The sequence below is a fragment of the Bactrocera dorsalis genome, chromosome 2, assembly GCF_023373825.1.
Source record: "Bactrocera dorsalis isolate Fly_Bdor chromosome 2, ASM2337382v1, whole genome shotgun sequence".
NCBI lineage: Eukaryota > Metazoa > Arthropoda > Insecta > Diptera > Tephritidae > Bactrocera > Bactrocera dorsalis.
The window spans coordinates 70,951,197-70,967,355 of record NC_064304.1 but is presented as its reverse complement, the minus strand read 5'-3'; the positions used below and the strand labels follow the sequence as shown (position 1 = coordinate 70,967,355).

Genomic DNA, 16,159 nt, shown 5'->3' with positions numbered 1-16,159 from the left:
TGCCACAATCAAAGATACAGATTTTTGTGCTTTGTTAAAAATAAAAATATAATATGGCACATAAGCAGGTGCGGATACTTAAGCGAGTGGTACCTAAAACAATAACTTCCATGTACATCAAAAAACAACCGTGAATGCAGCAAGATATGGGCAGTTAGGAGGGATGATTTTCATTTAGGCGGAATACTACTTAACCGGGATTCACCGTACACATAAATCAGAGGAATATTGAAATTGTTCAATTTATGATTTTTAGCTTTTGCCATCGTCGCGAAAAGACACTTGTAGGCAAAGGCATGGTCGGGGAGATGTAATGGTATTTGTTTTTATGAATGAAGCAAGTTTGCCTGTTGAAAGTGCGCTTGCGTTCATGAATGAAAATATTGTTGTTGAGTATTTTTCCACAAATTTGGGCATCGACTATTTGGCTGCCATATTGACTTCTGACGCTGCTGATTCTAATAGAGACGATTTGTGTTGTTGTAGAACAATATTTGTAGTTTATGCGTTATTTACATGTGTACTCATATTTGTATGTTGGTTTGTGTATACATTATTTGTTCGGCAATGTCGTACACATATGCATGTACATATAGAGCAGTGTGCGCATACTTTTTACTGATAAATGATAACATCACGATTTGAATTTGAAATGTACTTACATATGTATGTAATTATGTGCTAATTATAGATGCGTATGAAAATTTAAATGAAATATAAATTACATACATATAGTATTATTCTAATATATAGCATATCCACATACATATGTATGTACCAGAGAACGGCTTCGGGTGAATGAAAAACATTCGTACGCGCTCAACAGCCGAATAATCACCCTGTTCGGATCAGCCGATCAAACTTGCATGCGCTCACATTTTCGTGGTTAATTTTAAATTCACTCGGGTGCGTGCGATTTTTTGTTTCATTCCGAGTTTGTTCGGCTCGTGTTCAATATAATGATTACGGGCGCTTGCTCATTCGGTTCAACAATCATTGTTTTGAACAAGAACAACACTCAAGTCGTAAAAATCAACTCGTATGATTTTACTCATGCGCGCAGCAAGCGGCACTTTTTCTGCACAGATGAAATGTGAGAAGACCGAAAACAAAAACAAGCTACAACAACAAGCTCCAGTTCGTGGAACGCATGGGGCTTGCGTAGAAATTGTTACTGTACATGCAGTCGTAACGCTCACATCGTGTCGTCTTGTCGCTAATCGTTTACTTATACACGATCAACTCAAATTGAACTGAATGATTCTTTCGTCACCACATGCTCATTTTATTGATTGCTGACTTTTGTTCAGTGAGTTGAATTGAATGAGAAATTTTGAACCGAAGACTCAAGATGCTCGGAATGATATGTACGGCAAAATGAGTTGATTTTTACTTATAACTGTGTTTTTTTTAGTGAGTTGAGTTGAATGAAAAAGTTCGCGTATGAGTAAATCAACAAAATAGTGATTTTTGCAGTTCTCTGGTATGTACATATGTACATACATGAATTTATAATATGTATATTATGAAACATATGAAATATTTAAAATGTAGCTCTTATTTGTACATTAACTACAAATATTACTTTGAAAATGGCATCATTGTGTGATAACGTTATCAATTTTGAATGAATTCAGAAAAATTCGCAAAATGATATTCATATCAATTAATATGATGGCATGTAAGCATATAAAAATATAAGCAAAAGGCCAACATATGTCTGTAATAGCAATGCATGTTTCTGAGCATAACTTTCAATGAATGCTCAGCTCTGTTCACGCGCTACTGTTAAATATTTCTCTTTCTTAGCTAGTTGTGGTGAAACACGCTCATCGCATTTTGTTTACACGCTTGTCCGTTGTTGGACCTTCTCTATAAATATACGTTCTCTGGTATTATGTTTCAATATTACATCGAGTGTAAAACTGTAGCATTGAATATTAAAGGATCATAGGAAACCACTTGATGCTCCAAGACAATCGTAAGTAGAATTTATCTTGTATTTATTTGTGTGTTACTTTACGCACTCACTTTACAGATTCATATCACATTATCGGCTGAATAAAGAAGCATTTATGATGGTGTTAAATATCATAGAACCACATATGCAGCCCTCAACTATTCCACCGATAATTCAATTGGCAGCAACACTACGTTTTTTAGCAGAAGGGGCTTACCAACGGGGAGTAGGCCGTGATTCTTGTACAGTTTGGCAAGAAGCACGGTGTCGCAGATTTTAACAAAAGTGATGTGCCTCTTAGAAAATTACATTTGCGGTCAGTGGGCAAAACTTTCTATGGATGAAAGCGAAAAATTGATTTCAAGAAATAACTTTTTTGGAAAGTACAAAATACCCGGAATAGTCGGTTGTATAGATGGGACACATATAAAAATAATAAAACTACCTGAAAATGAGCATTTATATTTTTACAGAAAAGGATATTTTAGCATAAATGCGATGATAGTAAGTATAAACAATAAATTAATATTCAAACGTATTTATAAACCTAATTATATATGTACTTATTTTTTCAAAAGATTTGTGACAACGATATGCAAATACGTGCCGTTGATGCGCGGTATCCCGGTTCAAGTCATGATGCTTTCATCTGGGGTATGAGTCACGCTAAACAATATTTTCGTACACAGTATGAGAGTGGGCAGCGTTCATTGAGGTTGCTGGGTGATTGTGGCTGCGGAATTGAACCATTCTGTTAACTCCTTACAGAGATCCACAGTTTAACTCAAAGGAGTATAAGTTTAACATGGCACATACGGCTGCACGGAATATTGTGGAAAGGACAATTGGAGTTTTAAAGAGCCGTTTCCGTTGTTTAATGTCCACATTACATTATCGCCCTAAAAAAGTGGTTAAAATTATAAACGTGTGTTGTGCCTTACACAACATCCGCAGACGTTACAACATTGAGTATAATCAGGAAGAAGTAATTCCTGCAAATGAGATTGACGAGGACAATTTTTTCCAATCCGATAATGGTTCAATGCAGAACGAAGGCCTGAGAATAAGATACGAAATAGCAAATACTTTGTAACTCAATGGATTTATTTCTTAATATTAAGTATAACAGTATTCATGACTAAACTAAAATCAGTTTTAAATTATAAATTCAGGTACTTTAAGTATATTTCACAGACAGGATCTTTTTTTTCGTCTTTTTTTTTGTCTTTTGTGTTCAAACTTTAGGATTTCGAGTTTTAGTTGTTCTTTTTTAATCTCATTTTTTTCTACAATTGCTTTAAGCAATTGATCACTTGTACTTACAAACTCATCTTTCAATTATGTAATAGCTCTTCCAACAGTACTTTGTACTTCTATTATCTGATCAAATTTTTTCAATATATCTCCGTTTTTTTATCTTCCTCATCTAAAAATCTTTTTAAGCGATCTGCTGTACTCTCTAATTTTTGCTTTTTAGGTACACTAGCATTTATTTCTGGTTGCCTTTGTGACGTGGAGGGTATATCGTCGGCATCTTTTTGTCTATTGGATGCATTATTATTCTGTTGCTCTGGCGATGAGGAACACAAATCTACATTCTCCACTGCAATTGTTATATTTAAATTCTCATTGACGGGTTGGGTGCTAAGAGAAACGCCTGGAATTCCTTCTATAATTTTAGAAATGCCACAAAGACGCACAATAGCTTCTTCGTTTGGAGTCAGCTGATATTTTGAAAATGGGCCACCTCCTGTTGCTAGACTCTCAAATTTGTTGTTAGCTACTTTTCTCTTGATTTCGCTCTTCCACTCAGTTATAACCTATAGAAATAAGCTTGTTTTAATCGCAGCTTAATTTTCATTGAAATTTACTTGCCTTTTTTCCACCCGTTTACATCTTTGTGTGGTGGACCTGCAGCATTAAGGGATTCAGCTAATTCCTGCCATAACGAATCTATTGTAGGCTTATTACGTTTTGTAAATCCTCTTATGATGTCTGGATTTTTTTCCATGAATTCAATAATGATCGTATTTTGCGTTCTATTCTTATGGATTCCCCTACAAAAAATAAAGTTAATTACTTCGTAACAATAAAATAAATAAGTTTCTTAACTTACATTTTCTCAACCGTCTAACAACACCCAGAAATATAAAATGAATATTCAAATCTGTTGGCGATTATCTTCTTGTTTTATTTCTGATAGCAAAACAGATAAAATTGGTTTCGATGACACCCAAAACCGATACAAATTCTGTTTCGAACATCAAACCAATAATATCTGAATTCATGACACCTACTACTATTTTTGATCGGTTTCAATTCTGATTCTGACAACTATCAGATTCCACAACACCCCTGATTTTATTGTTACGAATTAATTTATATTTATTTCTATAGAAGAAAACATAAGAATAAAACACGAAATGTCTTAATTATTGAGTTTTCGAGAAAAAATGCAGATATTAGATAGAGGCTTAATAAAATCGATTTTTTGAGGTTTTTTTTTGGGAGGGAAGTAAAGAATTGATTAAAGCGAAATTTCTAGGGCTTATAGTTATATATTCAAACATCTTCCGAAAATTTTATTGATAAGAAATCTTTTACATTTTGCCTTTGGAAAGCAATTGTCAAATGCTTCTCGGATGTGCATATTCCAGACGGCGGGAGGGTGCAGGTCGAGATTTCTATCGGAAGCAAAAAATTCAAAGAGATAAATATTCTTTAATAACTTTGAACAACAAATTAAACTAGGAAAATAAAAAAAGTGTAAAATTCTAAAAAGTTTTAAAATTTGAAAAAAGTGGTTTTGGATTTAAAAAACATTTTACTTTAAATATATGTTCAAACTTAACTTTTCTTCGTATTTTTTAGTTTAAAAAGAAGATAATTTAATGCCAAAGATAAAAAACTTTGTCTCAATTCCATATGACGTTCAGTTTTTTTTTCCCTCTGCCCGTCAATTAAGAAAAATCGCAAAAATGAAAAACCGAGAAATCGCGCGTCAAAGTTTTCGCTCTCTGCCCAAACGCTCTTATATATGTATATGTATCTGCTAAACGCTCGGTCATTATTTCCCTTCTAGCTTCCACAATATTTCGAATTCTCATCTATAACTTTTGGGAAATATTCTTAATAATGAAGGTTCTAAAGCTGGCTCTCCTCTTAAAGAAGATTTACAAAACAATAAACGTAATTAAACACCCAAATGCGTCTTTATTCATTCGATAAATATTATCTCTTAAAATATTCCTTTAATTCAAAACTTATTAAACACTTTAATGGGATTGCTTCCAAATGAATTCATTTGCAAGTTTTGTGGCATTAGTACAGTTTTGATACACCATTGATAATCAGAATTGGTTTGCAATGCTGACAGCTAAGCAATTCTGTCTTGGGTTCCACAACATGTATATTTTATGTTTTATTTTTAAAAATATTGCATTGTTATAAAATTTCCATATTTAATTACTCTAATAAAGCTAAGGTTCCCTTTAATGAAAAACATAAATAGAATTATAAAAACGTTTGCTATTTTTGTTTGCGGCGTCATTTAAGGGGTTAGGTGGGTTTCAGAGATACAAAAAAATAAGGTAATTTATGAATTTTCGTTTTTAAATCAATCATATATTTGAAAAATTTATTATGGCTTATACAAGGTATATATTTGAACAATTTCTCCTGAAATTTTGATATAAAAATGTTGAAAATTCAGCTGTTGAGACCTCATTTCCCAGAGTATCTCACAGAAAAATGCTCTCGTCGTGGACAGCATAACTTATTATTGGGTCATCCAAAATTAAAAAACTAAACTTATTCCGTTAATACAAACAAAAATCTCGTTTACGAATGAAATAAAAAAAAAACATTACAACTTTGATAAAAGGGTTTTAAAAATTTTACATATTTGATTTCCCGTTTACCATATACAAGGTGCGTTCCAAAGTAAACAGGAACAAACAGAACAAATGATTTTTTCGGCAAAATCAATTTATTTTATTCAAGATAGTCTCCTTCTGCTTCAATACAGCTTTTTGCACGGTCCAAAGCATGTCAAAGGAATGTTTTAGCTCGTTGGCCGGTATGACCGCCAGTATGCAGGTGAAAACTTTTTAAATGGTCTCTACGTCTGCATAACGCTTCCCTTTCATGGGCAAATGATTTTTCCGAAAAGGGAAAAAGTAGCACGGTGCCATATCAGGTGAATACGGGGAGGGGTTGGTTAATGCTTAAAATGTGATTTTTGGCCAATTAATCGGTCACAAGCGTCGATCGAATGTTGGATTCTGAGCAATTTTTGGTCGTCAGTCAATTTGTGCGGAACAAACCGTGCACATCATTCGTAAGCCCAAATGTTCGGTCCAAATGCGATAAATCGATATTTTGCAGACGTTCCATTCCATGAATTTCAATGATGATTTCAGTTTTTTGATGAATTCACGCACAGTTTCGATGGAATTTCCGCTGATCACGGATTTTGATTGGCCCACATGTTGATCGTCATTTATGTCCTCACGACCACTTTGAAAACGTTGAAACCACTCGTGCTCTCTACTTAGGGATAGGCAATCATCGCCTTTAACTTGTTTCATCAATTGAAACGTTTCGGTATAACTTTGACCAATTTTAAAACAAAATTTAATATTCGCTTTTTGTTCGAAGCTCATTTTCGCACTGATAACACAAACATACTGACACTTAAAACGCAATAATTTCATTGCCAATCGATGAAATGTCACTGGACAATCGATAAAGATAGCAGATTCTAACGCACCAGTCGACAAGTAGATGACGCCACCAGGAGACGCTAGATTCAAAAAGTCCTGTTTACTTTCGAACGCTTCATGAACATATGTATGTATATTGTTACACAAACAAGGGAAAAACATATTTTATTTTTATTTATTTTTATTTGTGTTTTATTTATTATTTGTGTTTAGATTATGAATAGTTATACTATTTTGAAAATTGTAATCTACTACTTTTGAATTACTATACGTTCTCCATATTATTCCGTTTAGCGCGATCACGCCCACTTATTAAAAACTTTTATACCACAGATACCATTCTCATTTCGATGCCACGTAGCAAATAAATATTGATAGTTTTTTTTGAGTTTTTCTATCATCTCATATTTTTGATCACGCTATCGATTGCGCGATAATTCATCTGGATTTTTTGTTTGGCCAATATTACTTATGAACGATAAGGAAGTCGATGCTTATTTATTAATAAGGCGTTATTAAATTTTATGTCTTTAATAGGTAGGTAGGTAGGAGTGCAGCCCTATCGGGCTCAATTAGCACTGATGTGCCATTTTGATACACTGTTCGTGGAACCTCCTGTATCTGCTGTTACGTTCCACCTTCTCTCTCAAACCATTTTGAGGTTTCGATGAAACTACTTATGTCCGATATGCTTTTGTTGGAAATCCATTCAAGGTTTGGTGCTTGGTGGATTCCGAGTGTTTTGTGTCGGATCTGTGCCAGAGCTGGGCATTCGCAGAGAAAGTGGAAGATTGTTTCCTTGTTCCCTGCTACTCCGCAGCCACGGCAGATGTCGTTGTAGGGCATACCCATTTTGGACGCTTGTTCCCCAAATGGCCAGTGCCCTGTTGTGGTAGCTGTTATTCTGTATATACTTTTCCTTGACCTATTTAATAGGTCGTTGGTTCTTTTCCTGTCGTATGTTGGCCATAATTGTTTAGCTATGACGCATTTTGTAATGTTTTTCCACCTGTTGTTAGCAATTTGTTGAAATTGTCTATTGATCTCTCCTTTGATCGATCCTAGCGGGCTCGGTATGAGCTCCGCCTCGGATTCATTGAGGAAAGCTCCTGCCTTTGCCAACTCATCTGCTTTTTCGTTACCGAAAATGTTCCTGTGGCCGGGAACCCAGATCAAGTTTAGCTGGAGCTTGTCTTTTATTGAGCTTAGCGCTCTCTTGCAGTTGTGAACTATACTGGAATTTGTCATGGGTGAAGACAATGCCAGGAGGGCCGCCTGGCTATCCGTAAATATAGTTGCTTTATGTATATTCCCGTGGTTTTCTAATAGAACTTCGCAGGCTTTTTCTATGCCTAGTACTTCTGCTTGGAAGATGCTAGCCGAGTTCGGTAGACGTATAGAGAGAGATATGCCCAGATCTGCGGAGAATACCCTCGTGCCCACTCCGCAGTCCATTTTGGACCCGTCGGTATAGACTGAGGTGGTACCCTCCTCTGCAATTGAACCTCTTCTCCATTCTCGTCTAGATGGTATCCTCACCTGGAAGTGTCTATTGAAATCCAGCTTTGGGAGAATGTAGTCTGATTTATTAATAGTGAGTTTGTTTAGGATTACACTATGTCCGTAGTTCTGCTGATTCCAACCTCCCAATTCTTTTATTCTTATCGCCGCAATAGCTGCTGTTTTTTGAATAAAAATGTCCATTGGTAGTTGATGCAGGATCACATTGAGCGCATCAGTCGGACATGACCTGATTGCGCCTGTAACACCCGCACATGCTGCTCTTTGTATTCCATTTAATTTTCTAATGTTGTACAGTTTGTTTAGCGCTGGCCACCATACCAGAGCTCCATATGTGAGTATGGGTCTTATGACCGCCGTGTACATCCACATGATTATACTTGGTTTGAGGCCCCAATTCTTGTTGACAATTTTCTTACAAGTATAGAAGGCCATGTATGCTTTGTTTATTCTTTTTTCTATATTTATTTTCCAGGACAGTTTGGCGTCAATCTCCACCCCCAAATACTTAGCTGTTGGGGATAGAGTGAGTGTTGTGCCGTTTAGTACCGGAAGTTGAAACTGAGGTATTTTGGTTCTGCTAGTGAATAGCATCAGTTCTGTTTTGTTCGGGTTAACTCCTAGACCATTGCTTTTAGCCCATAGGTTTAACCTACGAAGTGCTCTTTCCATAATCTCGCTGACTGTTGAAGGAAACATACCTGATACCAACAACACTATATCGTCTGCATACGCTACTGCTTTCACTCCTCCACCGTTTAATTGGAGGAGTATTTCGTTCAGCGCTACAACGCATAGAAGCGGAGAGAGGACCCCCCCTTGAGGCGTCCCTCTACTCACATAACTTGTTTGTGTTGCAGCGCCGTTTGAAGCTATAATCTTCCTATTCTCAAGCATCGATAGTATTCATCTGTACACAGTGTCATCTATGCCCCCATGCGCCAGAGAATTAATTATCGTATTTACTTCTATGTTATTGAAAGCGCCCTCTATGTCTAGAAAAGCAGCCATGGTGTATTGTTTGTGGTGCAGTGATTTTTCAGTCATACTTATCACTTCGTGAAGGGCGGTTTCGGTTGATCGGCCCTTTATGTACGCATGTTGGGACTTCGATAACTTCTCCGCCATTATTGTTCTTACGTGTATATATATTAGCCTTTCTAGTACCTTCAGCATAAATGAGGTAAGGCTTATAGGTCTAAAATCCTTGGCGTTCTCGTGCGTTCTTCTGCCTGGTTTCGGAAGAAACACAACTTTACTCCTTTTCCAACTTCTTGGGATGTAAGATAGTTGAATGCTTGCTTTGTATATATTTTCAAGCCTTAGAGCCATTGGTTCTACCAGTTTCTGCAGCATTATGGGCATAATCGCGTCAGGACCTGCCGCTTTAAATGGTGCAAAACAATTTATAGCATATTTGATTTTTCTTTTGTCTACTATTTGGCTTCGACAGTCAGCTGCGTTCACCGGTGGTTCCGGTTGAACCCTCGTTGAAGGTGTTTGCTGACTCCCGGGGAAGTGTGTTGTGATTAGTACCTCCAGAGACTCTTTTGCCGAGGAGGTCCAATCACTTCCCTCCGCCCTAATGTAGGCAGTATTAATATGGTCTTTGGCTAGCATTTTACTCAGCCTAGCGGCTTTTCTGCAACTTTCAATCGATGTGCAGAAAGCTCGCCATGAGTCATTTTTAGCTTTCCTGACTGCTTTTTTGTATTCCTTCATAAGGTTTTATATGGCTGCCATATTTTAGTTCTAAAACTCTCATTGAAAGCTTTCCTTAGTTGTGTTCTCAAATTCTTGAGTTCACTGTTCCACCAAGGAAGAGACTTTCTCTTTTTCAAAACTGTTAGCGGAGTAGATTTAATAAAAGTTGTGATTAGGATTTTTTCCAACTTCTCTACTTCTGAATCTAGTTCCTCTGGATTTCTGATACTCTTATTGCCTCCCTTTTCGAGGCATTTTGTTGCTATACTGGTAAATTTTCCCCATGCCGTTCTTCTAGGGTTCCGGTATGTGAGAGGCGGACTGTACCTCTCGCGGATGCTGAAGAGTATCCAGGAGTGATCCGACATGGAAGGCTCCTCGGACACCCTCCACAACGAGACTGTCTGTGTCTGTTGATAGCGTGAGCTTGGGAAAAATAAAAGTTGGCTTATCGCCCTTGTTGCAAATACTTAGATTACTATTCAAAATATACTGCAAGAGTGACTCACCTCTGGTGTTTCTAATGGAGCTACCCCATACGGTGTGCCTTGCATTTGCATCACACCCTATTAGGACATCATCCTTCTTGTTCTACTCTACTAGCCTGGTGAGCGGGGCCGGTGGTATGTCTTCGTCATGGGCCAAGTAGGCCGAGACCAAGAAGAAGGGCTTTTCCTTCTGTTCCACCTTCACCACTGTGATATCTGCTGTGCTGTAATTAGGACAAAGAAATGCATTTATACTTTTATTGATAAGAATGCATGCCCTAGGTTTACCTCTGTTCCGCGTGTAAAACAGGTTATAATTGCTGCTGTTTAGCCCTTTTATGGAGTCTTCATTGACCCAGGGCTCCTGTATTAGGCTTGTGTCGATGCCCCCCTCGTTCACGAGGGTTGTCAGATTGGCTGTAGCACTCTTCGAGTGCTACAGGTTAATCTGTACGCATCTTATGCTGTTGTTATTGGGCATCTCGGGGTTCTTCAATGCCCACATTCCTTAGCAACTGGCTGGCGTCGTCGACCTCTTCCGTGTCGTCTTCGTCAGCCGCTTTGTCGCCTTGGAAGATTTTTATTCTTGCCTTGCGTATTCCGAAGCTGATTTTTTTGTCAGTCTTCTTCAGAGCCTCAATGGACTCATCACAAATGGCCACTAGTATTGGCTTGCTTGCTTTGTTTGGGTTTTCCTCCTTTATAAGCTGCCACTCATCTATACCAGGTATAGATTTGTTCTGCAGCTTAATGCACCTCAGGAGTTTTTCGCCTGGCTCCTCTAGTGGGGGTAACCAAATGCGAGCCCGAGGCCTCTTTGGAATATCCCTAGCGGGTATAAGCCTCAATTGGAGGCCTACAAAGGCGTTGCTAATTTTAGCAGCACTACCCGTCAGGAAATCTAGCGAGGCCTGGTCCGCGCACTTGATGACCCTGTAGCCCCTGAAGGTCTCAGAGGAGTCAAACTCCGGGTGGGGACCCGCAGGATTGTCGAGTACATAGCTTAGCACCATACTCGACAATCTGACATCGATCTCCACCCATCTCTCCTGAATAGTGCTCGGAGAGGAGGATTTCCCATCTATTATGGCCACCTGCAGGCTATCCCTGGCTACATCGCAGAAATGCCTTGCCGTTGTTGTACTGCTGTGTTCACCCTCACTCCTCCTCGGTTTTTTGGGCTGAGCTCCGGGTACTTCTGTGGTGGAGCGATTTCTCTTCTGAGAAGTGCTCTCTCGTTTGCTCTCTTCTTGAGGTTGTGATTGCTTCCTTTTCAGGTAGCTCTCATATTCCTCTACAATAGATTTGAGGCGCTTTGTTTCAGCCTCATCAACTGGGGTACCGGCTGCCTGTCCTTTGGCTATCTTCCCTAGTATGAAGACTGCCCTCTGGTACCGGTTTTTTCTCAGCTGATTCTGGGATTTTTTGCGTTTCTTTCTGCTGTCTCCTTTAGCCGCCAGTGCACTTTGGTTGGTGCTCATGGCAGCTTTGGAGGTGGACGCCTCCTCCCTTAAATTTGATGGTTTGTCTGCTGTATATACCGGTGTACTTTGGTTGGTACGTCCGGTAGTACTCTTACTTGTCTCCTGGCTGGAGGCAAGCAATTCGTCCTCTTCGGATTCCGTGATAGGAATCCTATAACTCATGTCCGTAGTCGTCGCTGTTGTCGTCGTCATGGTTGTTGTAGTTGTTGTTGTTGTTGTTGTTGTTAAGTTGTTTGTTTGTTTGTTGTTTTGGTCCCACGAGTAATCCGGAAAGGGTTGGTCACTCGTCCGCAGAGCCGGTATACGGAGAGAAGGCGATTTATACCTCCGACCTCGCCCGGGCATCGGAGGGGACCGTTCGCGATCAGCTATTTATTACCCCCCGCTGACCATTCAGCCCTTGGCACGGGTACCTCGACACCTTGGCTTAGGGTGGTGTTGATTCGGGTATCCTCACAATTCCACAATAGGAGATGGGCGTAAAACCTAGGGTTTATTCATCCATACCACTATTGTGGGAAATTATAAAGTGTCCCTCTTAGTTCGTAAGATTAGAGTGCGTTTCCTTTGGGATGCACACTTTATTCTTACTTAAGCCCCTTCGCCACGGCAAGGCAACCAACTTCAAAGAGGATGTCTTTAATAACTTCGTGGTGGTTTTTAGTAAAAGCTTCTAATAATATAGCTGCTCCTCCCAATTTTTTGGGTGAAATTTCTTTACTAATAGCATACGCGGATGACCATTTATAGGCTGTTCACGATAAGGTGGTTATCGGGTTATGTGGTTATGTGATTAAGTAAACAACAACAAAATGCGTTATGACAAAATAACCAAAGTTGACCAACCTGGGACCTTGTTTACAGATTGTGTGGTTGTTTGCTTATTTCCAGTGTTAGAAAATCGTTGGAATTTTACTAAATGGCAGCACAAAAAATAAATAAAACTAAGCGAATGGCATTTCCATTTAGATTTTCTTATTGGAAAATCTGCTATTAACAGCTGTTTTTGTTTACAATCAGCAAATTATGCAAGATGTCTGCAAATTTTTTACAAAGCATTTTTTGAATCCTTAAAATTCTGATTATTTAATAAGCAAATACCTTCAATAAAGTCCATTTCCTGAATAGCAGAACTTATTTTAAATTCGATTATTTTGCTTTTTAAACTTTGTTTAGGCATTTTATAAGTTGGAATTTAATTGAACTAAAATTGCCTAAAAATTGACTAAAAATGCCTTCGCACCGTATAGGGATCGTCATCCTATGTGAGTGGTGTACCCACTAAAACACTCCCCCCTTCTATCATGGACTTTTCCCTACCCCGGGACCGCTTTCGCATTACTTCAGGGCAAGGTTTCCAGGATGGACCATTACAGGTCAGTTTCTACTCTCCCTGCGTCCAGGGATGCCTACGGTTTTCTAGCCAGCATTAAGCTATTGGCTCATCTTCTATTCGAGTCCGCATCCATGTCTCTTTTTTTAGTGCGTAAAACAAGTTCTACGTACCCGGCAATTGTTTCCCAGTTTTCCTTGCTTGCTATCATTTTTCCTGAAATATCTTCCGTACTTAGTTCTCCGAGCTTGTTTTCTACAGTTCTTCGGGCTTCTTTCCATCGGTGGCACTTGAAAAAGGTATGGTTTGCATCATCTAGCGGGTCGTCTCCTTAAATACATGCTGGACTTTCTGTTTTTCCCATGTTGTACAGGTATTTGCGGAAATACCCGTGTCCAGACAGCATCTGTGTTATGTAGTAATTTACCTCGCCGTGTTTTCTGCTGTGCCACGTCTCTATTTCCTTAATCAGTTTGGCGGTCCATCTTCCTTTGCTCTCTTTTGTCCACCGATCTTGCCAGAGTTCAAAAGTTTGCTTCCTCGCCTGTTGTCTTGTGGCCATGTGTATTTCTATTCCGTCTTTCTTCCATAGCCAGAGTTGTCTTCTCTCCTTTGCGAGAAGATCTATTGGGATGACGCCGCTTATCACTAGCACTGCGGGTTCGGATACAGTGCGGTACGCCGAGGCGACTCTTAGGGCTGCTGTCCTCTGCACTTTTGCTAGCACTTTCGTTCCATGTTCTACCTTTAATGTGTCGGCCCATATTTCGGTCCCGTATAATAGTACAACACAGTGTGTCCATAAGCAATTTCCTTCTGCTTGCAAGTGGGCCACCGGTGTTTGCCATGAGTCTTGATAGCGCCATTGTTATATTGGCTGCCTTTTTTGCAGCGTGCTGGATTTGAGCCCAGTACGTCAATTTGTTGTCCATTCTTATTCCTAGGCATTTTAGGGTTTTCGTCGTTTGGATAGTTTCTGAATGGACTTGCATGTTTTCCTCCAGCGGGATGTGTTTCCTAGTGAGCAGGATCAGTTCTGTTTTTTCTGCGGCTAGGCTGAGGCCGTGTGAGTCCAACCATGCCTGTGTCGATCATATTTGCCCATTTTGCGCTATTGAATGCATTCCTTATGTCAATTGTTGCGAGGAGGACTATTGGTCTCGAGAAGTTATTTTTCCGATGAGCTTCCTCCACGCTGCGCACGACGTCTTCCACAGCTCCGATGGTGGACCTGCCTGGTGTGAATCCGTGTTGTCGCTCTGATAGGCCTCCAGCGTCGTTTATGGCGGATATGATGCGGGGTTTCAGCAGTCTTTCTAGCAACTTTCCTGCTGTATCTAGCATGCATAGGGGTCGGTATGCTGATGGTGTTCCTGGGCCTCCTTTGCCTTTGCTTATTAGGGTCAGATACTGCCTATTCCATATTTCTGGGAAAATGCCCTCGTTCAGACATGCATTATACATGGATAGCAGTAAGTGCGGGCGTTCCGTAGCGATTAGCTTTAGCACTTCCACCGGTATCCCATCAGGCCCAAGGGCTTTTCTGGTCTTTAGAGTGTTTGCTGCAGTATTCATTTCCTCCAATGTGAAAGGCGGACATGAGCTCTCTTGTTTATGTTCTGGTGGGTCTCTTCCCAGATCATGGGTTGAGAACAGGGTGTTTACGATGTTCTCCATAGCTGCGGCGTTTAACTCAGGGGTGGCCTGTTTTGCTCCGAGTTTTTTCATCACAATCTTGTATCCGAGACCCCACGGATTTTTGTTTATATCGTTACGTAGCTCTTCCCATTTATCTTTCTTTGTCCTTGTTATTGCGTCTTTCAGCTCAGTTTTCGCAGCTTTATATTCCTTATGTTCTTCCGTTCCGTTTCTTCCTCTTCTTCTAGCTCTTGTATATCGTCGTCTTTTGCACAGGCAAGTTTGTCTAAGGTTGCGGATTTCGTCCGTCCACCAGTAAACTTCTTTCTTTGGATGTCCGCCTTTTATTTTAGGCATTGCTACTTTACATGCCTCAGTGATGGTGCTCAGAGTTGCTTGGACGATCAGCCTAGCTGTGCTACTTGCGTGATATTTTGGTGGTGTTTCATCTACGGCTGCGAGAAGCTTTTCTGAGTCTAGCCTAGAAGCGTTCCATTTACGTGTTCCTCTTCTTATCGTCGTTGCTGGATTTTTATCTGGGCCTATGAGGTAGGATATGTATTGGTGGTCGCTACCAGTATAGTCTTTCAAGACTTTCCACTCGCGCAGCTGGCTTGCGAATCCTTCGGATACCAGCGTGATATCGGGGGTTGTGCCGTTGCATCCTGGTCTTCTGAAGGTAGTTTGGGATCCCCTATTTGCGACGATAAGGCCTAATCTAGCCGCCATGTCCAGAATTTTCCGCCCCCTTGAGTTTGTAAAGTGGTGTGTCCCATTCCGTGGCCTTGGCGTTGAAGTCTCCGGCTATGATTAAGTGACGGTTTCTTTGTCGTGCAGCATCCTCTATAGCATCGAGCTTTGCTTGGAATTCTGTAATAGGGTCGCTCGGTGTCAGGTAGCAACTTATTACCGTAATGCTTTCTTTTCTATCCAGACAAACCCGTTTCCTCTCCCGCTGTTTGTTTTTTGAAACTACTCCCTTCCGTTTGCCATATTGCCGCTGTTGCGGTGATGACCATATAGTGGTAGGAGTAGCTAACAACTTGATGACGATCAAAATAAATGTTATGAATGCATAAATGGTGTACGCCAATGGTTGGCTCCCATGAGTGTGGAACTGGCTAAGCACAAAACTAAAGTATTGCTCATAACCTCCAGAAAATTTTAGGAAAAAATAACTCGCACTATAGAAGAGTATGCGATTACTTCACAGCCACAGTAGAAGTATTTAGAGATAATATTGGGCTCCAATCTGAAATTCAAGGAGCATTTGGTAAATACATCAAATACATTAAGTAAAGCAAGTA

The 16,159-nt window shown here is 39.7% G+C and overlaps 1 protein-coding gene across 1 annotated transcript in view; it reads right to left on the bottom strand.

Annotated features, from left to right (window-relative positions):
* Nucleotides 1-4,951: 4,951 nt before the first annotated feature.
* The window catches only part of LOC125776631 (uncharacterized), a 58,397-nt gene continuing 47,189 nt past the window's right edge, over nucleotides 4,952-16,159 (bottom strand). Inside the window, exon 3 of the mRNA XM_049450071.1 lies at nucleotides 4,952-16,104. Coding sequence (XP_049306028.1) covers nucleotides 10,868-12,226 — 1,359 coding nt within the window. The 5' untranslated portion in view covers nucleotides 12,227-16,104 and the 3' untranslated portion in view covers nucleotides 4,952-10,867. The remainder of the gene's footprint in view (nucleotides 16,105-16,159) is intronic.